Source organism: Mirounga leonina, unplaced genomic scaffold (genome assembly GCF_011800145.1).
Source record: "Mirounga leonina isolate KUSES-001 unplaced genomic scaffold, KU_Mleo_1.0 Mir_82, whole genome shotgun sequence".
In the NCBI taxonomy this organism is placed as follows: Eukaryota; Metazoa; Chordata; class Mammalia; order Carnivora; family Phocidae; genus Mirounga; species Mirounga leonina.
This window is the reverse complement of record NW_023270825.1, coordinates 23834131-23859545: the sequence shown is the minus strand read 5'-3', so window position 1 is coordinate 23859545 and position 25415 is coordinate 23834131. Positions and strand designations below refer to the sequence as shown.

Genomic DNA, 25415 nt, shown 5'->3' with positions numbered 1-25415 from the left:
CTTCTGTGAAGAGGAGAACTATTTTGTAAATTTTCTGGCAACCAATTAGTGGTTTTATATATATTCTCCCTCTGTTGCTATTTGTCTGTTTTAGCTTGTGTTCTTACTCTCTCTGTCACAGGGACTCTTCCTGATTGTGTTTGAGGTCACAGCAAGATGGCAGGTGGATCCCATAGAAAAGGGGACTAGAGAATTGAGCAGAAGGAGCCTTAGGGTGTAGGGTTGCAGCTAGCATAACTCTGATAGGGACAACTGCACATCATCACACACTGGATTTATGACTGAAAAACTGTGTGTACAGGTAAAATTTTACAGTTCAGTCATATCAGGGATGCTTCCTATTTAAAGACTACCATGACTACCCTTTGCCTTATCAATTTATTTCTAGAAATTTATCTTATAAAGATGTGTGCATAGGGATCTTTTTAAAAAAACATTGTATACAATAGCAAAAGGCTATAAACAGCTTAAATATCCACTGATGGGGGATACAGTTATAAAAACCATGATGCGGGCAATGGCCAGGGCAGTGAGTCGTACCTGATGGTGGGAGGTAGTAACCCCCACTTCTCTTCCACTGGCAGGAGCGTTAGATAGCCTCTCAAGAAAACACCATGAAAGATACTGATATCAAGAGACTACTGTATACCCATCTTTTGTGCATATTTCAATTATCCTAAGCATCTTCATTCCATCATTCTTCTTGGAGAACTTCTCAATATTGGAAACACACTTGACATGGTTGTGCATCTGTTCTGTTTTTGTAACTGCCATCAATCTAGTATTATATTTAGTAGTGAAACCAAATGCATCCTCTAAAAGAAGTTCATTATCATACAAGGTAACCAGGTTTTTGAAATGCTGTATCTACTTTCTTATGTCATGTTTCTTCTTTCATGTAATTTTTGTTCTATATGGAGCACCACTCATAGAGTTGGTGTTGGAAACATTTTTATTTGCAATTATTTTGTCTACCTTTACTACTCTATCTTGTTTGTGTTTGTTAGGACCAAACATCAAAGCATGCATAAGAGTTTTCAGTAGAAATGGAGTTACATCCATTTTGGAGAACAGCCTTCAGATCACTACAATTTCTAGCTTTATAGGAACATGGCTTGGAGCCTTTCCTATTCCACTCGATTGGGAAAGACCTTGGCAGGTATGGCCCATCTCCTGTACGTTTGGAGCGACCTACGGCTACGTGGCTGGACTCATGATTTCACCACTCTGGGTATACTGGAATAGAAAGCAACTTACATACAAAAACAATTAATTGGAGCAAAAGCAGAAGATACTTTGTTGTGCAGATTCCATAAAGACTGTGCAGAAATGTACATGTTCTAAGCCAGGAAGTTCCATTTACAGCACTATTTTTTATGTAGTTACAACATGGTGTGATTGTAGCTTTTTAAACTATGAAACCCCTGAGAGATTGTACCTTCTAGTTGAAATAAAGTATTTATAATAGAAAAACAAACAAACAAACCATGATACACCATGCAGTGGAGTACCGTAGAGCCATGAGACGCAAGAGAGCAAGTTATATGGGCTGACATCATGTAACCTATAAGATATATCGAGTGAAAAAATAAGGTGTATACATGTCTTGGTTTGGGGTCCCTTGAAAGCAGAGCCTCAGACAAAGACTTGAGTGCAGGTAGTTTATTTGGGAAGTAATCCCAGAAAAAAAATGAGAGCATGAAGACAGTGACACAGAAAATGAAAAGAAAAAAAAAAAAAGGTGTATTATTGAGTTACTGCTACAGGTAAGGGAAGCCCAAGTCCAGACCTTTGAAAAACAGACAGGAATACCAACTCCCAGAATTGTCTGTCTTTCAGCAAGAAGGAAGGTTGGGGCATTTATTGACCAAACCCATCCTGTATTGGTTGGGATTGTTCCAGGAACTTAACTCCTTCTGCTTCTGGCTGCAGCTGCCTGTAGACTGAATAGGCTCCTGTGACTTTGGAGAAAGTGTTAGTGTTCATGATGGGACTCTGTCAGTGTGCAAGGGAGGGACCCACCATGGGAGCTGCAGCAAAAATCAGAGTTGGTCTAAGGGAATATCAGGCACCAAAAAGCAGCTACTATAATAGAAAAGATGTCTACGTATGTAAACAAAGTATATGTGTGTATTTGTGTGATATACCTATAGACATATCCATATACAAATACCAATGTAGAGGTGTATACACACAATTTTTGAATAATCCATAAAATCACTGGGAATAGTGGTAAGGAGATAGGGTATTTGGAGGTCTGGACATACGGTGAAAGAGGACTAATTTTTCAATGTCTAGTTGAAATTTTTTAACCATATGAATATATTTCTTTTACAATGTTTTAATTACTTTCATTGAAGTATAACTTAGATAGTAATAAAATACACCTATTTTAAGTGTACAGTTTAATAAATTTCATTGAACGTATGCACCCACACAACCACCTCCACAATCAAGACATAGAACATGTCCATCGAGCTCCCCACTAGCCTTTTATGGTCAATCTCCTCCTCTCGATCTTTCTCATGTCAGTATTTTGTTCCTTTTTAAAACTGAGTCATATTCTGTTGTAGGAATAGAGCACAATTTATTTACATTCACTTTTTGATGGACTTGCAGATTGTGTCTAGTTTTGAGTTATTATGAATAAAAGTTATCATGAAAAAGTTATGAACCCTTGCAAAAAGTGTTTGTGCAGACCTAGGTTCTCATTCTTCTTGTGTAAATACTTAGGGGATTGCTGGGTCATATAGTATATGAATATTTAACTTTATAAGAAATCGTTGAATTTTTCCAAAGTGCTGTATTATTTTGCATTTCTACCAACAAAATATGAGATTTCCAGTTGTTTCACATCCTTGCCAACATTTGGTATGGTTTCTCCTTTTAATTTTAGTTATTCTAATGGGTGCTAGGAGTATCTGGAGGTTTTAATTTGCATTTTCCTGATGACAATGATGTTGAGCATTTCATTTGTATATCTGCCATTTATAGTTTTTCTTTTGTGAAGTGTCCGTTCAAACTTTTGGCTTTTTGTTTTGTTTTGTTTTGTTTGTTTTCCGTTGTAGGTAGGCTTCATACCCAGTGTGGAGTCCATTGTGTCTCATGACCCTGAGATCAAGACCTGAGCTGAAATCAAGAGTTGGATGCTTAATTGACTGAACCAACCAAGTGCCCCCTTTTTGCCTATTTTTGAGTTAATATTTTACTATCGAGCTATAAGAGTTTTAAATATATTCCAAATAGAAGTCTTTTGACAGATATATGTATTACATATATATATATTTTCTGTTTATGGCTTGCATTGTATTTTTTTGTTTGTTTGCTTTTAATGCTGTCTTTCAAAGAATAGGATGTTTTAATTTTGACATAGTCCAATTTATCAATTTTTTCCCCTTTCAGAATAAGTGCTTTTTGTGTATTGTCTAAGAATTATTTGCCTATACTAAGGTCCTAACATTTTCCTCCTATGTTTTCTTCTAGAAGTTTATAGTTTAGCATTTATATTTCGGCTAGTGACCAATATTAAGGTAATTTTTGTTTATAGTGTAAAGCAAATGTTCAAGGTTATTTTCTTCCTGGGATATCCAATTGTCCTAGCAACATTTGTTAAAAATTTTTTCACATTGGATTTATTTGGCATTTTTGTTGAAAATTAATTGACCTTATAGGAGTGGGCCTATTTCTGGACTCTTTGTTCTGTTCCATTGATCTATATGTCTATCCTATGTTAATAGCACACTGTCTTTATTATTGTAGCTTTATGGTAAATCTTAAAATAGTGTAGTTCTTACACTATTTTAGGATGTAGTGTAGGAGGTAGTCTAAGTCCTCCAACTTTGTTCTTCTTTCCAAAGTTGTTTTGGCTATTTTAAGTCCTTAACATTTACATACAAATTTCACTATCAGTTTGTCAATTTTTATTAAGAAAAAAACCCAGTGGCATTTTGGTGGAGATTACATTGAATCCCAATACATTGGGCAGTATCGACATCTTAATAATATTGAGTCTTTCAATCCATAAACATTGTATATTTCTTTACTTATTTAGGTCTTCTTTAGATTTTTCAGTAATTATTTTGTCATTTCAGCGTGGAGGTTTAGCACATATTTTGTTAAATTTATCCACAAGTGTTTTATGTCTTTTGATGCTATTGTAAGTGGTATTTGTGGTAGCCAGCCTCCAGATTGGCCTGAAATGCTCCTTCCCTCCTGGTATTCATGCCCATGTATAGTATCTCCCCGCCCCCCCCCCCCACACACATTGTACCAGGGGTTGATCTGTGTGACCAATTGAATATGGCGGAAGTGATGGAATGCCACTTCTGAGACTGGGTAATCAAAGGCATTATAGCTCCTTCTTTGCTCTCTTGTATTGTTTGATCTGGAAGACATGGGAGCAGGTCTACTGGAAGGTCCAGTGTGGTGAAGAAATGAGATCTTCATAAAGGAGAAGCTGAGGCCTCTACCAGCAAGATGTGAACGAGTGATCTTAGAAATAGATCCTCCAGCCCCAGTCAAAGCTTCAGATGAGTACAGGCCTAGTTGACACCTTGATGGCAACCTCCTGAGAGATGCTGAGCCATGCTACCCCCTGAAACTGCTCCTAGATTCCCGACTCTCAGAAACTATGTGAGATAATAAATGTTTGTTGTTTCAAGCTGCTAATTTGGTAATTTGTTATGTAGCAGTTGAGAACTAATATAGTATTGTTTCTTTTAAATTAATGGTATCTATTTTATTTCAATTTCTAATTCTTTGTTTCTAGAATGTAAAAATTCTTTTTTTTCTAATATAGGCCTTATATCCTGTGTCCTTGCTAAAATCAGCTCTTTTGCAGATATTTTAGGATTTTCTGCATAGGCAATCATGTCATCTGTGACAAAGACAGTTTTACTTCTTTTCAAATCTGCATGTCTTTTATTTATTCGACTGCCTTATTAAACTGGCTAGGATTTTTAGTATAATGTTGAATAAGGTGGTGAGAGCAGATATTCTTGCCTTGTTTTTGATCTTAAGGGGTAAACAGTTCAGTTATTTCCCGCAGTTCCTGTCATCAATACTAGATTTATAGTTTTATTATAGTAACAAATACTTGTTATAGTGAAATCTACACTCATACACAGAACTACTATATTTAAATTGACATAGAACAATATTTACATTTTAAAGTTACACTTTTGAAATTAGATGATGACGTGCAGCTTAAGTTTTACAACATAGAAAAGGGCACATAAGACAAAAATAGAGGTAGCAGTAAAAATATAACTATCTGTTCTTGAGATAGCATGTGGAGACTTTTTGTCCGAAAGCTATGTCTTCTCAATCCGATTGTCCAAATCATTAAAATATGGATGATTCAGTGTCATTTTGCCAGAAACTTGTTCGGTGGGATTAACCTGCCAATGTGCTGACATTTTTGAAGGCAAATCCAAGCCATTTGCAACCAAGGTTTTGATATAGGATGCTAGGCTTCCTGGTTTCCACTTGGGAAATATGTTCTTAACAGTCTTATAAAAATTCCACTTCTGGCCACACTTCATTACTGGGGGTGCCCAAAGCTCTGAAAATCCTAAAGAGTTGATCAATTTCTGAATTCCCGTGGAAGAGTGACTTACTTATTAGTTGCTAATTCTGCAAATATAGTATCTGTACTCCAAATGTCAACAGGCGTTGTGGGCTGACCCCAGCAATACCTCTGGAGATCTATGCCAAAGTGTTATTAGTTCATGGATGTATACTCTACTAGGTATTCCAAAAACTCTGGCAAGGTTCAAACCAGCCAATTTAGTTGTTCCTTTGTTGTCAGTAGATTTTGAGGTTTTAAGTCTCTGTGAAGAGTTCTTCCAGAGTGACAAAACAACATCCCTTATATGATTTGGCCCAAATAAGTCTTAACATGTGAAGAATCCATGAACTGACTAGGAGGGATAGAATCCAAGTATTTCTTAAGATCCAAGGAATTTGGAGATGTGATATAAGCTGGAATCCTGTATAAGCACATCTTGAAGACTGACTATATTTAATTTATTTTTTTTAATTTAATTTTATTATGTTATGTTAGTCACCATACATTATATCATTAGTTTTGATGTAGTGTTCCATGATTCATTGTTTGCATATATATTTAGATGACAAAATTCTTTGAATAAAGAAATTTCCTGAATTGTGGTACTAAGAACCTCTTCCTCTTTACTTTCTAGTCTGATTTTCTTCATGGCTACCACTTGAACTATAGTTTTGTGTCTACCCTTGTCCATAACTCCATAGGTACTTTTTCCAATTTTCTCAATTTTGGTATAATATTCCATAGTTACCCAATAGTTATGGTGAATCCTGGCTTATTATTCTGTGATGGTGGGGTTGGGGAGGTTGGGGTCATAGTGGAAGCGGTTGTGGCAGTTACCTTGTCTATGTCATTCTTTCTTAAATTTCTGAGAGCCCTGAGAATTTTTATTATGAATCATTTTCTAATAATCTTTCTGAGTCTATTGAGATAATCATTTGTTTTTTTTTTTCTTTTTCATTTTGTTAATATGGTGAATTTCATTGATATTTGTTTTTTTTTTAATATTTTAAAGATTTATTTATTTGAGAGAGCGAGTGTGGGAGCGGCAGGGAGGGGCAGAGGGAGAGGGACAAGCAGACTCCATACTGAGCGTGGAGCCTGATGCAGGGCCTGATCCCATGACCTTGAGATCATGACCTGAACCATAATCAAGAGTGGGATGCTCAATCGACTGAGCTATCCAGGCGCCCCCAATAATTGATATTTGAATCTTGTGTTCCTGAGATAAACCCCACTTGGTCATCATACCTGAATTGTTCTTAAAAATATTTGATGAATACTTTCCACTTTTTTATTATTTGAGGCGCATCTGTATTTTGTGTATCTTCAAGAGACCAGGAGACTCTACTCCCCATTGGCTGCTGAATTACAGTGATCCATTTGTGCCTGAACATGGGTGAACAAGTGTGTTTTGTAACCCTCTCAGATCCTTGGGGTAAGTGTCCAGACCAAGACATGTGGGAATCTTGGTGGACTGTTGATAATATCCTGCCCCCTTGAGTCAATTTATTTGTTCAAATCAAGTATTTTTCAACTTTAATTTGGAGCTGCTGAAAACTGGGATAGTAAGGGGAGGAATGGAGAGGGAGGATTGCTGGTAGAAACCTTAATGTAGGGAGAATATTTAGATCCTGGCTACCCTAAAATGACAAATATTTAGAATCCAAAGCATGGCTCCTAGGGGTCTTAGTCACATCTCCAGGATTGTTTTATGGTATTCCTTTTACTTTTTCTGAGAAGAGTTTTGAAATGATGTTTTTCCTCCATTGCCTTAAGTTTCTAGTGGTGTACTAACAACCTGGTGATAGATGAGCATACCTTTCCTTACATGTTGGTGCACCAGGCAGCTGTCCAGTGGACCCACTTCTTCACCTGACTCTGGACTGACTATTTTCTTTTAGTGCTTTGAGTTCATTAAGGGTTTGATCAGTATTTGGTGAAAACTCAGTGTCCCCTTCTTTGGGACTCCAAGGAGATGGGTATGAGATTCTATGAAAATTTATTTTCACTTGAGAACATTAAGACAAAGCATTAAAAAAAAACCTCTCTTGGTCTGCCTTGGAAGCTAGGGTCAGTATCCATATGCTCTGAACAGGGGGACGGAGACATGAGACTGGGAAAAGGATAATTCTAGTAGATGAGATGATAGGAGAGAGCCTATGTGGCTCCACCAAGTCCCGAACAGCTGCCAACTTCTCAAGGAAATATGTGGAGAAGGGCTAGAATCTCTTGGCTTTCTCCCACATTCAGTCAGCTATGGAACTTGGGGTCTGTGAAAATAGCTGTGAGCAGCTTAGAGCAATGCAGTCCCTCCTTCTCTGTCCTCTATCCCAGTTTGCATTTTCCCTCATCTCTCCGCCTCTAATCTAGACTGGGACAATCAGATGACAAAAAAGTTCTACTTTAACATAAGTGCAGGTAGGTATTTATAGTAGGGAAATGGACTGAATGAGCCAGCTGCTAAAAATAGAAGGTCTGACTTAATCCATTCAGGAAGATTGTGGCCCAATGCATTTAGGGATAAAATAAATCAGTTCAGATCTAATGCTCAGAAAAAGTAGCCCAGATTGGGATAGTTGGCTTTTCATGAGAAATGATATAGATTTTTCCAAACTGGCGGCAATGGTGGGGATGAGTTTTGCAGGCAAAAGACTTGACTGTTAGCCTGGACATGAGAAGATCTTCAAAAGTCTGTTCTAATTTTCCTCTAGGAAAATTGGTCTAAGCCCTCTAAGTTTTGCACTTCATGAATTTCAGTCAAGCTTACTGAGCCCATAGGGGAGGTTTAGAGCTCTGACTTATGTTTGGGTAATACTAATTCTCTGTCAATTTTATGGTTGATACTTACTCAATTTTCCCACATGTGTAGGTTCTTTGAATGAATAAACAAATGCACAGCATTTATTGAGCACTTATTGAGTGCCAAGCACCATCCTACACCCTTTTCATGCTATTTTGTTTAGGTTTCACAACAACCCTAGCATATGCTCTCCATTTTGCTGATATACAAAGTGAGGCTTAGCTAGGATTTTCTAAAGCCATGTTGTTTGTGGATAGAAGGTTGAGATTTGAACTCATTTGGAGATAGATACTGAGTCTTGCAGTATTTATGCAGTCCTCTTGGCATTTTATTCTGGGCTGTGCATGTATAGGCCCTCAGCTGGTGCTTGTTTATGATGAAGGCTTTCTCGGCTACATCTCTCTTTTATCTCTTCCTACCTTGAGTTCAGTAGCCTACTTGTACTATTCAACTTCACATCTACTTTATGTTATCTTCTGTCATCTATTGTATCAGTTAGGAATGTAAGTTGCAAAAAACAAAAAAAACAAAAAACCCCACCTCAACCAACACGATGGTTTTAAAAAAATGACTGCAAATCCTTTGATACTCCTCCCATTGAGAGTTCAGGTCTCTGTCTCCTCTTCTTGAATCTGGTGACTGTTTTGACCAACTGAGCACTGCAGAAGTGACACTGCATGACTGCTGCAGGAGGCTAGGTCATAAAAAGCCACACAACTTCCACTTAGTTCTCTTGGAATGCTTGCTCTCCATGCTGTGAAAAGCCAAAGCCATATGGAGAGGCCACATGTGTGGACACACTGGTCATCAGTCCCGTCTGAGTCCAGTCTTCGGTTAGCCCAACCCAGATACCAGACACCTGAGTGAAGAAGCCACTCAGAAGTGGATTCTCCAGGTCTAGCTCTTCTGGTTCTTAGGTGTTTGTGTCATCCAGGTGTTTGTTTCCTCAGTAGAGGCCCCAGGCATCATGGAGTGGAGACAAACCATTCCAGCAGGACACTGTCTGAAGACCCATGGACTCTGAGGAATGTAAGGAATACTGTTACATTTTAATTATTTGAGCTACTCTTAAATCATACATTAAAATCATATAGTGGTCTATCATTCATAATTATTATTTTAAAACTTTTTATTTATCCATTAATTTTAATTTTAATTCCAGTGTAGTTAACATACAGTGTTATATTCGTTTTAGGTATGTAATATAGTGATTCAACAATTCTATACGTTTACTCAGTGTGCATCATGATGAATATACTCTTAATCCCAGTCACCTATTTTCCCATCCCCCCACCCACCTCCCCTCTGGCAACCATCTGTTTGTTCTCTAGAGTTAAACATTAAAAATTATTTTTAATCTATCAGCTGACAACTCAGTTAGGTCTTCCTTGGATTAGGTAGAAACCATAATCCACTGACATTTTTCTGTCATCAAGTTTTGGAGTAGCTTGTTACATAGAGTAGTAGAATATACAAATTGGTTCAACTAGATGGTGAGCTTTGGAAATAGAGGCAATGCTGGTTACTTCTCTGGAAAGCTTCTCAGCATTCAGTTCAGCACTGAGAACATCATTTCTGTGTAATATGTTTACTTATTGAAGAAAGAGAAGAAGAAGGAGGAGGTTTGCCAGAACAGAGGTCTTCAGATTTTTTTCCCTTGCACATCCCTTGTAGGATTTGGAGAGACAATGTACCCCCTTGCACATTTTTAATTTGATATCTACAGTTTCCCATTATAACTTTACATAGTTGCAAAGATTGTGATTTGGGGCATATTGTAAATACTGACATTTAAAAATAAACCTTTATTTGCTCTTTTTCAAGTTCCCAAAGAAGTCTAAATATCATAGTGATTTGATACTACTCTGTTCCATTTATAAATACCCAAACAAGCTTTTCTTCAGTAGTCAGGCATTTTTACATCATTTCTTTTCTCCTTGACTTATATTTTCATTCCACTTTCCCCACAGAATTTTATCCTAATGTAATACATTTTTATGCTTGGAAGTTTTTTATTGATTTCAGTATCATACTTCTTTGCAACAAAAACATACGTATGAATTGAAATAACATTTTAAAACATTTCATGTAACTAAAAGGCTTTAAGTATTGAAATGTTTCTTCTGGATTGAATTATCATTATAATTATTATTACTATACAGTTGAGAAACAACATAAATATACATTTTTATATACAATTATTAAACACAAAAAGTGAAATATATTAGAAATGCACCTGTATGAAATGGATGGGATTTTACAAATTATTTCATCTACCAGTAGATGACTATTACTTATTGCTAGAATGAGACAGTTATAAATACAATCCTATTTTTTATTAAGACAAATGCTGGAAAGGTTCACATAAGTAGATGGAAAATGATGTTCATATAAATAGATGGAAATATAAGGAACATTGTTGCATTTGAATTGAGTACTTCCAACCCATATATTAAAATCACATAGTGATCTATTTTTTGATGATCTATCAGCTGACAGCTCAATTAGGTCCTCCTTGGATTATGTGGAAAACACCTGACTTGGGAAAGGACATGTAACCAGTCATTTGAGTTGCTCACTTGCAAATGAATTTGTTACCCGCTCATTACAGACATTGACATCAGTATGTCTATTTACTCCCTCTGTTTGGAGCCCTGGAAGTTTATAGTCCAGGACGCATCATATTAAGGTTTGGGATGAGTGAGAACTGTGCCTTTCTTTTTTTTTTTTTTTTAAAGATTTTATTTATTTATTTGAGAGGGAGAGAATGAGAGAGAGCACGAGAGGGAAGAGGGCAGAGGGAGAAGCAGACCCCCTGCCGAGCAGGGAGCCCGATGCGGGACTCGATCCCGGGACTCCAGGATCATGACCTGAGCCGAAGGCAGTCGCTTAACCAACTGAGCCACCCAGGCGCCCCTGTGCCTTTCTTTTGGTAAGTGGGAGGAAGGCTTCCCTGAAAGAGAAGGTGGGGAAAGAGAACTCTCTTGATGCCCCCAATACAGGCAGATCAATATAAAGTGTTTAGCTAATGCCTAGAACATGGTAAATGTTAACTAGTTATTATTTATTGAGCACTTAGTCTGAAATTTATCATCCAGTGGAAGAGATACACCTGAACAAGATCATTCCTATATAATGCTGTGAGGGGCTAGAGGAATTCAAGATAAAGGTACTTAACTCAGGCAGAAAGCTTTGGAGAGAAGACAGTATCTGGAGATGAGGCTGAAAAAATTGAACCAATGGCTGAAGAATGGGGGAAGGACATTCCATCCAGACAGAGAGAACAACTTGGCAAAGACCCAGAGGACCTTACATATCTCCTTCTGCATCTCAACCCTGCTGGAAAACAGGGTTGAGAAATTGATCCTCATAAATCTATGCATGCTCCCAAACCAAGTCCGTTTGGACTCCTAAGAGTATGTGTACCCCAGTTTGAAGACCGCTGTTCCAAAGGCTGCTAGAACCATAGCAATGTTGATACTTTGGTGGGGGGGGGGGGATAGATTTCCTAGAGTTTCTTCCAGGGTATTGGCTCTCAGTGGGCTACTCTGTGCTAAGTGCTTTATAGGGAACATGTCACTGAGTCCTGAGATCAACCTGCAGATGACGATGCTGGGGTTGAAGGAAATAGCAGCCATCAAATACCAAAGCTGGGGTTCAAGCCCCAGACTATGAGTTTCTAGAACCTGAACTCTTTAGTTGCTGTGTTAAATGGGGTAGCACAGTGGGCATTGTGAGCACAGCTCTTCACATGAGCTGCTGCCTAGACTGCTGTTGCTTTTAGTTTCGTCTCCTCCTTGGCAAGTTTCTCCAAAGCAGTGATTCTCAAGCACACATGGCTGGGCTGTACCTCCAGAATTTCTGATTTGGTAGATCCAGGTGAGGCTGAGCGCATGACTTTCTAACAGGGTCCAGGTCTGGGAAGCACGCTTTGAGAAACACATTTCTAAAGCATGTCCATCCTCATGGGAGAGATTCCATTTCTAATGCATTTGGGGACTGATGTTTTTTCCCTTTAAATTTCTTTTAGGGCTGAGGTTTTTACCTGCCTAGAAGTGACGATGTATAGCTGTGTACATTACATGGATATTCCAACACCAGAAACAACTTTGGAAAAATGTGTGCTGCAGAAATTTTTGCTGGAGACTTTTTGAGTGATCTTACCCTGGGTGTGCTGCAGAAGGAGATATGTAAGGTCCTCTGGGTCTTTGCCAAGTTGTTCTCTCTGTCTGGATGGAATGTCCTTCCCCCATTCTTCAGCCATTGGTTCAATTCTTTCAGACTCATCTCCAGACACTGTCTTCTCTCCAAAGATTTCTGCCTGAGTTAAGTACCTTTATCCTGAATTCCTCTAGCCCCTCACAGCATTATATAGGAATGATCTTGTTCAGGTGTATCTCTTCCACTGGATGATAAATTTCAGACTAAGTGCTCAATAAATAATAACTAGTTACCATTTACCATGTGCTAGGCATTCGCTAAACACTTTATATATAATATTTCATTAAATCCTTGCAACAACCTTATGAGGTAGATACTGTTATCATCCTTATTTCACAGTTGAGGACACTGAGGCACAGAAAGGTAACTTAGCCAAGGGCACATAGTTATTCACGGGCATTTCCTTGTTGAAGTCCCTGTGGTCCAGGACTGACCTGTAGGCTTGCAGCCCCAAAAATATTGATCTATGAGCCCGTGAGCTCACTTACATCAAGAGAATGCCAAGCCCTCGATTTGTGTGGTGACAAATGCCAAGTGGAATTGATGCTCCATACAGTGCATTCTCTCTCTTATAGCAGGTTTCTCAAGGAGCCAAATGTATAAGCCTCCATTTGACTAGCCAGCACAAGTTCAGACCAGGGGTGTTAGTAATATGGGCCCAATTTGTAGTGGCCTCGGGTAGAGACAACCCATTGCAGCAAGAAGGATGTTGCTGTGAGCACTGGGTGCATCCTTGGGCAGTATTCCTTCATTGATAAAAGCAGATTCAAATTCCAGCTCTGCCACTTGCTAGCTATGTGACCTTGGGCCAGTTACTCATCTGAATAAGATGTTGATAATAATGGAACCTATCTCAGAGGCTTGTTGTGAGGGCTAACTTCATTAGCATCTGTAAGGAACTTAGAAGTGTGCAAATGTGGAACAAGAACTGTGGAATTGTTTAGTCTGTGCCCAGTGTAACTCTGGCATATATAGGTGCTCAAGGCATATTTTTGAATTAGTGATAAATGTATGAATGATTAATTTGGCTAGAACTTTGTTAGATTCTACCAGTGTTTACTTGAGAGCAGTGATTTTCAAAAAAATTTGACAGTGACCGACAGTAAAGATACACGTTGTAAACTGAAACTACTACACATGTGTATACACATACACACTTCGTGGAAATAATACGTATCTTTATTACGTGTGATGCATTCTTATATTTTCTATTCTATTTAACTTAAAAAAATACTGGTAAGCCCCTGGTACATTTTACCACCTACTAAGGGGAAAGGGCTGGCAATCTGATAAAACAACTGCCTTAAGAGACTTTCTTCTTTAATGGACACACTCCATCTATGGATATGTTACACTAGGCAGGTTTTACATATCTTTGCCCTAACTGTAAAAGACAGACTCATTTTCTCATCTTCAAGTTCTTGGGTGGCTATATTCTGGTCAATAGAGACAGTTTCTCCTGTTCTGTGGCTGGATGCATCTTTCATCTCTCGGCTGGGACCGGCCTTGAGGATTGTGCTTCTTTCCAGGGCCAGTGGGGACAACCCTTCATGAGGCTACAACTTTCTCAGGGCTGGGAGGGCTGGAGATGTGGCCTAAAAGGAACTGCCATCAAAGGTCTCTTGCCATTTGCACGAAGTCTGGACTTGGCTAAGGAAATGCCATCTTTCCTTTAAGGTCTATTGGTCTTGGTTTGAACCCTTTCACCTAAGGTTGACCTGTGCCTGCTGTGGGGAGGGTCTTGGTCTTCCCCTGCCCCTGGGCCCATCAGATGTAAGTCACCACCACTCCTCCTCCTGACGTGGGCTATGGGCTCTTGGGTCTTCCCCAATGCTACACTGGAGAAGCCTAGTGCTGGCATTTAGCCCATATTCGTGAGTTTTTGGTGGCCGCAAGGGGTGAGCAGGACAATGTGTTTTGCTACTGGAGAACTGTGATGGGGTGGGCTGGGCTGTGGTGTGGTTGAAGGAGAGGGTAGGTGGAGCATGTCCTGAAGTGGGTTTAGAACTATAGAGACTCTAGACAGAGGTGCTCTTTGAAACAGACTGTCCTGAGCTTCAGTTGCTGCTCTGGAGTGTGCTTCCCTTTCTGGGGTCACTCTCAGTTTTGTCAAGTGAATGGAAAGGACTGAATCCTTGGGAAATTTTCATAGCTACCAGTAAGCTTGGTCCTTTTCAAGGCTTGCGTATAAATCCCTCATGTGATACTAATTCAAGTCCAAGGAGAGGAAAGGACAAGGTTATAGGGCCAGGGGAACTTAATATGTCAGTGATAATACTAATAACTCCTGCTACTATTTATTGAGGGTTTCTGAGCTTTGACGCCTATGGATTCTGCCCCCTGATTCTAACTGGAGGCTGGGTATCTGCTCTATAGCTTGAGTCCACTATTCATCTCTGTTGTTCAAGCATTTTAAACTCTATTCCATTGTTTTTGGAAATGCTAGAGCTAGCCTTCCTAAACCATGGCCATGTGGGGCTCCTATTATTTCTGGCTTTAGAAGGTGAATTCCTCCATCTGTCTTCCCACATTCTTTTTGTCCTTCTGTTCTCCATCATTTTCCTAAAATGTTAGTGTTAGTCTATTCCCCCCAAAGACTTGGTAATGCAGACTCTTTCAATTTGCTGATTTTGCATATGTTCACATTTTCCAAGTATTCCCTAGCCTATTTGTTGTCGACAGTTATTTTTGCAAAATCTTCATTATTTCCAAATTGTTTAAATGTGTTTCTTGCCTTCCCCCTCTTCCCTTTCTGTACTTTCTCTATTCAAGCAGTGGGTCCTAGATTTTTGGATTTCATGGAGCAAAAGTTTAAAAAAAAAAAAAAAAGAAAGAAAGGCAGGGTAATTTACATAGGGTTGCTGTCTTTTTATTTTTCCAAATAAAGACAACCACTCTTTACTTTACCGTCACTTCATAAAAGAAGTTGCCCAGTGGAAATGCAGTAGATATCAAATGCCTTTGTGGAGACATGATCTCACAGAAGCTGTTTCCTCACTGATTCCAGTTCACTGTAATCTTTTGGGCACCTGTCGTGTGCTCAGTACTGTGGTGGGCACAAAAGAAGGATTAGACTTTTGCCTTTATGCTCAGGGATCCCACAGAGGAGACAAGACAAGTAGCTGTGTGGGACTATAACTTTTGGGTCTATCTTCCCCATGAGACTGAACTTCTTAAAGGTAGAGATCATATTCTGGGTCTCTGTGTCCCACTGCACCAGTGTGCTGTCTGACACATCATACATGCTCTATCAATGTTTGCTCACTCAAGATGAATTACAGGACAGTGCAAGATCAAATACACATGGATGTTCAATGGTAGTCAGTCATGGACCACTACTAACGGTGCTCTACCATGAATTGTACGATAGAGCAGGAAGGCAAGGGTTCACAGCTGACTCAAGTCGACAGGAAGACTTCATGATTTGGGATGGGCCCTCAGAAATGAGCAGAAGTCACATGACCTGGTGGTAAAGCAGGGGGAAAGCAGCTTGAGGCCTGGGTGATAATATTCAAGGGAGATTATATCTTCGTTTTGCAGGCTAATTGCTTATTTGGAGTTTATTTGGTAACATGGGGGTGATGATAGACCCCAAAGAACCACTTAGGGCAGTGGTTCAAAACTGGAGATGATGCCCGCCCCCCATCCTTCCACCTCCACCCCAGGGGATATTTGGCAATATTTGGAGACATTTTTCGTGCTACTAGCACATAATTCTGGCATATGGTAGAGGCTAGGGATGTTGTTCAACACCCTACAATGTACAGGACAGTCCTCTTGTCCCACGAAACACTTGGCTGGCCCAAAATGTCCGCAGTGCTATAGTTTAGGACCCCTGATGTGGGGTGATTGAGAAGGAAAAGGAAATACATACGGTGCTGTCAGTAGGTATTTCTGATCACGAGCAGTGTCGGGGAGCACGGGCAGTGCTGTGACAGGGTAACACTCACAACTTCCCTCTCCTGGCCACTTCCTATCCCGCTTCTCTCCCTGACTTGTGTTGCCAGAGGTCCTTCTCCTCTCTCATCGTGCCCTCCCCCTCTTTGGCCTGATACCTCCAGAACTTCTATTGGCCTCCTGCAAGTCAAGACCTCAGAGCTACCCAGGAAACTCTGGAAGGTTGTTTGCACAAGAATAGAATTTGGAGCTGAATCCAAGTGGTCTTGGCCCAAGATGGGTCTTTTTTTTTTTTTTATTCTTATGTTAATCCCCATACATTACATCATTAGTTTTAGATGAAGTGTTCCTTGATTCATTGTTTGTGCATAACACCCAGTGCTCCATGCAGAATGTGCCCTCCTCAATACCCACCACCAGGCCAACCCATCCTCCCACCCCCTCCCCTCTAGAACCCTCAGTTTGTTTTTCAGAGTCCATCGTCTCTCATGGTTCGTCTACCCCTCCGATTTCCCCCGCTTCATTCTTCCCCTCCCGCTACCTTCTTCTTCTTCTTTTTTTTTTTTTTCTAACATATAATGCATTATTTGTTTCAGAGGTACAGGTCTGTGATTCAACAGTCTTACACAATTCACAGCGCTTACCAGAGCACATACCCTCCCCAGTGTCTATCACCCAGTCACCCCATCCCTCCCACCCCACCCCCCACTCCAGCAACCCTCAGTTTGTTTCCTGCAATTAAGAATCAGTGAGATCATATGATACATGTCTTTCTCTGTTTGACTTATTTCACTCAACATAATACCCTCCAGTTCCATCCACGTCGTTGCAAATGGCAAGATCTCATTCCTTTTGATGGCTGCATAATATTCCATTGTATATATATATATACCACACCAAGATGGGTCTTTACCTTCATGTCATCTAGGCTAAAAGTCCTTCTGTTAAGCCTCATGGTTATGTATATATTCAGAGGACATTTTGACTTTCTCACATTTCTAACCTGCTAAGTCCAAGTTAGGCTTTTTTTTTTTTTCTCCCAGGGGTGGCATAGTGACATTTGTTTACCTGAGGGGTGACAGCATGGTATAGAGAGGTACATATTCCTGTAGCATTAATTCTCTATATGTTAGTAAGTACTCTTCTTTAAATTAAATTAAATTTTATTATGTTATGTTAGTCACCATACAATACATCATTAGTTTTTGATGTAGTGATCCACGATTCATTGTTTTCATATAACACTCAGTGCTCCATGCAGTACATGCCCTCCTTAAGTACTCTGAAAAAAAGAGCTGACAGTGGAATCGAAAAACAAACCAAAACCAACCTAACAAAAACCAAGCACATGGATACAGAGAAAGATTCCTGGTTGCCAGAGGAGGGGTAGGGAGGGGATCAGGGTGGGTGAAATGGGTGAAGGGAATTAAAAAATACAAACTTCGAGCTCTAAAATAAACATCAAGGGGATGTAATATATAGCATGGTGTCTATAGTTACCAATACTGTATTGTATATTTGAAAGTTGTTACGAGAATAGATCTTAAAAGTTTTCATCACAAGAAAAAATACTGTAATTACAGATGGTAATGGATGGTAAGTAGACTTATTGTGGTGATCATTCCACAATATATACAAATATCAAATGATTATGTTGTATACCTGAAACTAATATAATGTTATTTGTCAGTTATATATAAATTAAATTTATTTTTTTTATTTTTTTAAAGCATTTATTATAATTCCACATCCAGTGATGATTTTTTTAAGATTTTATTTATTTATTTGACAGAGAGAGAGATAGTGAGAGCAGGAACACAAGCAGGGGGAATGGGAGAGGGAGAAGCAGGCTTCTTGCTGAGCAGGGAGCCCAATGTGGGACTCTGTCCCAGGACCCTGGGATCATGACCTGAGCCGAAGGCAGACGCTTAATGACTGAGCCACCCAGGCGCCCTATATAAATTAAATTTAAAAGTTCAGAAAAAAATATTTCAGTGGCCACTTATGTCTAGGACACTACAGGGTTAAACAGATATTTTACTGTAAGACTTCTTTGAGCCTTTATTATGCGTATGGACATTTTGAATTTCCAAGAGGAAGACATAGTATTCTATATTCTCAAACTTGACTGACCACTGGATACCTTTTGTATAGCACAAATTGACAACTTAGTTTGGGAAGCAGTATTATAGTGGAAAAGTATGGACTTCAGAGGTACGTCTTCTGAATTCACACATCTGCCTCAATTACCAAGTAACTCATTTCTTTCGGTAAGGTACCTAACTGTTTGAAGCCTCAGCTAACTCATCTGGAAAACACCCAATACCTCACTAAGTGTTGGGTGTTACCTCCCAACCTCACGCTTCCATTATTTGTCACATAGTTCTGCAATTTGTTGTTGATATGAATGCCTTTCCTACTGGACTAAAATCACTGAAGGCCTGGATGGTATCTTGTGATGCTTGTATTCTCAGTTCTTCCCCCAATTTCGGGCACATGATGTTGCTCAATAAATGCTAATTGAACAAATCAATGGGTAATGTATATAATGCACCTTGCACAGACTCAATGAATGTTAGTTCTTGCCTAGCTCCTTCCTTTATTCTTTCTCAGTGGATAAAAACGTTTTGGAAGAGATAGGAAGGCAGTGGAATGGGGCCAGGAAGTGATGGTGACTTTGAGCTTGACATTCTGATTTACTAAAAAGGCTGCATGAGGATCCATGCTTCATGCATGTGACAGTTAGCCAATGTGCATCTGAGGCTTGCTTAACCAAGGGCTGCTTATTTATTTGTAACTTCATACCACAGAGTACCATTGGTTAAGTCTCACCTGGAGCATTCTATTCAATTTGAGACATCAACTGTTAGGAAGGAGGGGATATTGGTTTCTTGAACACCCCTAATCCCGACTTCTTCTTGAAAGGACTATGGAGGAGGGTAAAAAAGGCATTCACAGCTGATGAGGGTCTTCCTGGAAGGGTACTGGAGCATCTGGATGTCCCAAATTATGATAACAGTGAAGGAAATGGTGTTGTGTACAGGGACACATTTTAACCTTCTTCTGAAGAGCAGCATGTCCAAAGAAAAATACTTTGGACTGGTGTGACCAAACCTGGGTTTCAGTGTCTGTGTGATTGTGGTGTGATTGAGTTTCTTGCCCCCTGGGTCTGAGGTTTCTTGTCTCTAAAATGAAGGTTTGGGTCTGGAAGATGTTTGCAGGTCTCTTTGGATTTGATAAAGCATAATTCTGAAACATTTGAGGGTGTGTTGGAGAAGAGAGTCTAGGCTTCATATTTTTTCTGTGGGTTTCAGAGGGCAGAACTGAGACCAGAGTTTGAAGTTCTCTAGGCAGGAAGAGAGGAGGCCAATTTGCTGCTCAAAGGGAAAAAGTCATTTCAGAGGGAGGGAGAAGGTGGACAAGTCTTGTCACCACAAGTGCCTCTAGAGCCACCTGCTGCTGCTGTTCTAGAGATGACCTTTAAGACCCTTGCCTTCACTTGTTTTATTTATTCTTTTAAAATCTTATTTTATTATGTCATGTTAATCACCATACATTACATCATTAATTTTTGATGTAGTGTTCCATGATTCATTGTTTGTGTATAACACCCAGTGCTCCATTCAATACGTGCCCTCTTTAATACCCATCACCAGGCTAACCCATCCCCCCACGCTGCTCCCCTCTAGAACCTTCTGTTTCTCAGAGTCCATAGTCTCTCATGGTTCATCTCCCCCTCCGATTACCCCCTCCTTATTTTTCCCTTCCTACTATTTTTTTTTTTTAACATATAGTGTATTATTTGTTTCAGGGGTACAGGTCTGTGATTCAACAGTCTTACACAATTCACAGCGCTCACCATAGCACGTACCCTCCCCAATGTCTATCACCCAGCCACCCTATCCCTCCCACCCCCACCACTCCAATAACCCTCAGTTTGTTACCTGAGATTAAGAATTCCTCATATCAGTGAGATCATATGACACATGTCTTTCTCTGATTGACTTATTTTGCTCAGCATAATACCCCCTAGTTCCATCCATGTTGTTGGAAATGGCAAGATTTCATTTTTTTAATGGCTGCATAATATTCTATTGTATATATACACCACATTTTCTTTATCCATTCATCTGTTGATGGACATCTTGGCTCTTTCCATAGTTTGGCTATTGTGGACATTGCTGCTATAAACATTGCCATGCACATACCCCTTCGGAACACTACGTTTGTATCTTTGGGGTAAATACCCAGTAGTGATATTTCTGGGTCATACAGTAGCTCTATTTTCAACTTTTTGAGGAACCTCCAATACTGCTTTCCAGAGTGGCTGCACCAGCTTGCATTCCCACCAACAGTGTAGGAGGGTTCCCCTTTCTCTACATTCTCACCAACATCTTGTTGTGTCCTGACTTGTTAATTTTAGCCATTCTGACTGGTGTGAGGTGGTATCTCATTGAGGTTTTGATTTGGATTTCCCTGATACCGAGCGATGTTGAGCACTTTTTCATGTGTCTGTTGGCCATATAGATGTCTTCTTTGGAAAAATGTCTGTTCATGTCTTCTGCCCATTTCGTGATTGGATTATTTGTTCTTTGGGTGTTGAGTTTGGTAAGTTCTTTATAGATTTTGGATACTAGCCCTTTATCTGATATGTCACTTGCAAATATCTTCTCCCATTCCATCGGTTGTCTTTTGGTTTTGTTGACTGTTTCCTTTGCTGTGCAAAAGCTTTTTATCTTGATGAAGTCCCAATAGTTCATTTTTGCCCTTGCTTCCCTTGCCTTTGGCGATGTTTCTAGAAAGAAGTTGCTGTGGCTGAGGTCGAAGAGGTTGCTGCCTGTGTTCTCCTCTAGGATTTTGATGGACTCCTGTCTCACATTGAGGTCTTTCCACCATTTGGAGTCTATTTTTGTATGTGGTGTAAAGAAATGGTCCAGTTTCATTCTTCTGCATGGGGCTGTCCAATTTTCCCAACACCATTTGTTGAAGAGATTGTCTTTTTTCCATTGGACATTCTTTCCTGCTTTGTTGAAGATTAGTTGACCATAGAGTTGAGGGTCCATTTCTGGGCTCTCTATTCTGTTCCATTGATCTATGTGTCTGTTTTTGTGTCAGTACCATACTGTCTTGATGATGACAGCTTTGTAGTAGAGCTTGAAGCCTGGAATTGTGATGCCACCAGCTTTGCTTTTCTTTCTCAACATTCCTCTGGCTATTCGGGGTCTTTTCTGGTTTCATACAAATTTTAGGATTATTTATTCCATTTCTTTGAAAAAGGTGGATGGTATTTTGATAGGGATTGCATTAAATGTGTAGATTGCTCTAGGTAGCATTGACATATTCACAATATTTGTTCTTCCAATCCATGAGCATGGAACGTTTTTCCATTTCTATGTGTCTTCCTCAATTTCTTTCATGAGTATTTTATAGTTTTCTGAGTACAGATCCTTTGCCTCTTTGGTTAGATTTATTCCTAGGTATCTTATGGTTTTGGGTGCAATTGTAAATGGGATTGACTCCTTAATTTCTTTTTCTTCTGTCTTGTTGTTGGTGTATAGAAATGCAACTGATTTCTGTGCATTGATTTTATATCCTGCCACTTTACTGAATTCCTGTATGAGTTCTGGCAGTTTTGGGGTGGAGTCTTTTGGGTTTTCCATATAAAGTATCATATCATCTGCAAAGAGTGAGGGTTTGACTTCTTCTTTGCCCATTCGGATGCCTTTTGTTTCTTTTTGTTGTCTGACTGCTGTGGCTAGGACTTCTAGTACTATGTTGAATATCAGTGGTGATAGTGGACATCCCTGCCGTGTTCCTGACCTTAGGGGGAAAGCTCTGTTTTTCCCCATTGAGAATGATATTCACTGTGGGTTTTTCATAGATGGTTTTTATGATATTGAGGTATGTACCCTCTATCCCTACACTCCGAAGAGTTTTGATCAAGAAAGGATGCTGTACTTTGTCAAATGCTTTTTCTGCATCTATTGAGAGGATCATATGGTTCATGTTCTTTCTTTTATTAATGTATTGTATCACATTGATTGATTTGCGAATGTTGAACCAACCTTGCAGCCCAGGGATAAATCCCACTTGGTCATGGTGAATAATCCTTTTAATGTACCATTGGATCCTATTGGCTAGTATTTTGGTGAGAATTTTTGCATCCATGTTCATCAGGGATATTGGTCTGTAATTCTCCTTTTTGATGGGGTCTTTGTCTGATTTTGGGATCAAGGTAATGCTGGCCTCATAAAATGAGCTTGGAAGTTTTCCTTCCATTTCTATTTTTTGTGACAGTTTAGGAAGAATAGATATTAATTCTTCTTTAAATGTTTGGTAGAATTCCCCTGGGAGGCCATCTGGCCCTGGGCTCTGGTTTATTGGGAGATTTTTGATTACTGCTTCAATTTCCTTAGTGGTTATAGGTCTGTTCAGGTTTTCTATTTCTTGCTGGTTCAGTTTGGTAGTTTATACATCTTTAGGAATGCATCCTTTTCTTCCAGATTATCTAAGTTGCTGGCATATAGTTGCTCATAATATGTTCATATAATTGTTTGTATTTCTTTGGTGTTGGTTGTGATCTCTCCTCTTTCACTCATGATTTTACTTATTTGGGTCATTTCTCTTTTCTTTTTGCTAAGTCTGGCCAGGGATTTATCAATCTTACTAATTCTTTCAAAGAACCAGCTCCTAGTTTCATTGATCTGTTTTACTGTTCTTTTGGTTTCTACTGCATTGGTTTCTGCTCTGATCTTTATTATTTCTCTTCTCCTGCTGGGTTTAGGCTTTATTTGCTGTTCTTTCTCCAGATCCTTTAGGTGTAGGCTTAGGTTGTGTATTTGAGACCTTTCTTGTTTCTTGAGAAAGGTTTGTATTGCTATATACTTTCCTCTTAGGACCACCTTTGCTGCATCCCAAAGATTTTGAACAGTTGTGTTTTCATTTTCATTTGTTATCATGAATTTTTTAAAATTCTTCTTTAATTTCCTGGTTGACCCATTCATTCTTTAGTAGAATGCTCTTTAGCCTCCATGTATTTGAGTTCTTTCCGACTTCCTCTTGTGATTGAGTTCTAGTTTCAAAGCATTGTGGTCCTAAAATAGGCAGGGAATGATTCCAGTCTTGGAATCAGTTGACACCTGATTTGTGACCTAGGATGTGATCTATTCTGGAGAATGTTCCATGGGCACTAGAGAAGAATGTGTATTCTGTTGCTTTGGGATGGAATGTTCTGAATATATCTGTGAAGTCCATTTGGTCCAGTGTGTCATTTAAAGTCTTTGTTTCCTTGTTGACCTTTTGCTTAGATGATCTGTCCATTTCAGTGAGGGGGGTGTTAAAGTCCCCTACTATTATTGTATTGTTGTCAATGTGTTTCATTGATTTTGTTATTAATTGGCTTATATAATTGACTGCTCCCATGTTAGGGGCATAGATATTTACAATGGTTAGATCTTCTTGTTGGATAGTACCTTTAAGTATGATATAGTGTCCTTCCTCATCTCTTATTATAGTCTTGGGTTTAAAATCTAATTTGTCTGCTATAAGGATTGCCACCCCAGCTTTCTTTTGGTGTCCATTAGCATGGTAAATGGTTTTCCACCGCCTCACTTTCAATCTGGAGGTGTCTTTGGGTCTAAAATGAGTCTCTTGCGGACAGTATATTGATGGGTCTTGTTTTTTTTTATCCAGTCTGATACCCTGTGTCTTTTGATTGGGGCATTTAGCCCATTTACATTCAGGGTAACTACTGAAAGATATGAATTTAGTGCCACTGTATTGCCTGTAAGGTGACTGTTACTGTGTATTGTCTCTGTTCCTTTCTGGTCTATGTTACTTTTAGGCTCTCTCTTTGCTTAGAGGACCCCTTTCAAGATTTCTTGTAGGGCTGGTTTTGTGTTTGCAAACTCCTTTAGTTTTTGTTTGTCCTGGAGGCTTTTTATCTCTCCTTCTATTTTCAATGACAGCCTAGCTGGATATAGTATTTTTGGCTGCATATTTTTCTCGTTTAGTGCTCTAAATATATCATGCCAGTTCTTTCTGGCCTGCCAGGTCTCTGTGGATAGGTCTGTTGCCAATCTAATGTTTATACCATTGTAGGTTACAGATCTCTTGTCCCGAGCTGCTTTCAGGATTTTCTCTTTGTCTCTGAGACTTGTAAGTTTTACTATTAGATGTTGGGGTGTTGACCTATTTTTATTGATTTTGAGGGGGGTTCTCTGTGCCTCCTGGATTTCAAGGCCTGTTTCCTTCCCCAAATTAGGGAAGTTCTATCCTATAATTTTCTCCAATATACCTTCTGCCCCTCTCTCTCTTTTTTCTTCTGGGATCCCAATTATTCTAATATTGTTTCATTTTATGGTATCACTTATCTCTCAAAACTGCCCTTGTGATCCAGTAGTTGTTTATCTCTCTTTTTCTCGGCTTCTTTATTTTCCATCATTTGGACTTCTATATCACTAATTCTCTCTTCTGCCTCATTTATCCTAGCCTCCATTTTTGATTGCACCTCATTAATAGCCTTTTTGATTTTGACTTGGTGAGATTTTAGTTCTTTTATTTCTCCAGAAAGGGTTTCTCTAGTATCTTCCATGCATTTTTCAAGCCCAGCTAATATCTTTATAATCATCATTCTGACCTCTAGTTCTGACATCTTACTAATATCCATATTGATTAGGTCCCTGGCAGTTGGTACTGCCTCTTGTTCTTTTTTCTGAGGTGAGTTTTTCTGTCTTGTCATTTTGTCAAGAGAACAGAGGAATGAAAGAACAAAATGCTAACAGGGTAACAATGACCCCAGAAAAATATACACTAAACAAATCAGAAGAGACCTGAAACTGGGCGAAAAGAAAGGGAAATAAAGAAGAAAAGAGAAAAAAAAAAGAAAATGATCAAATATGATCAGGCTGGTGAATAGAGCAGTGCCAC

At 39.2% G+C, this 25415-nt stretch overlaps 1 protein-coding gene and 1 pseudogene across 1 annotated transcript; one reads left to right on the top strand and one right to left on the bottom strand.

Annotated features, from left to right (window-relative positions):
* Positions 1–614: 614 nt before the first annotated feature.
* LOC118002133 (phosphatidylinositol-glycan biosynthesis class F protein-like) lies at positions 615–1571 on the top strand. The gene is given in 2 exon segments (XM_034992411.1): positions 615–666; positions 669–1571. Coding segments are annotated over 2 exon segments (657 nt in total). The 3' UTR covers positions 1274–1571.
* A 3741-nt stretch (positions 1572–5312) lies between these two features.
* Positions 5313–6311, bottom strand: LOC118002504 (annotated as a pseudogene).
* Positions 6312–25415: the final 19104 nt, after the last annotated feature.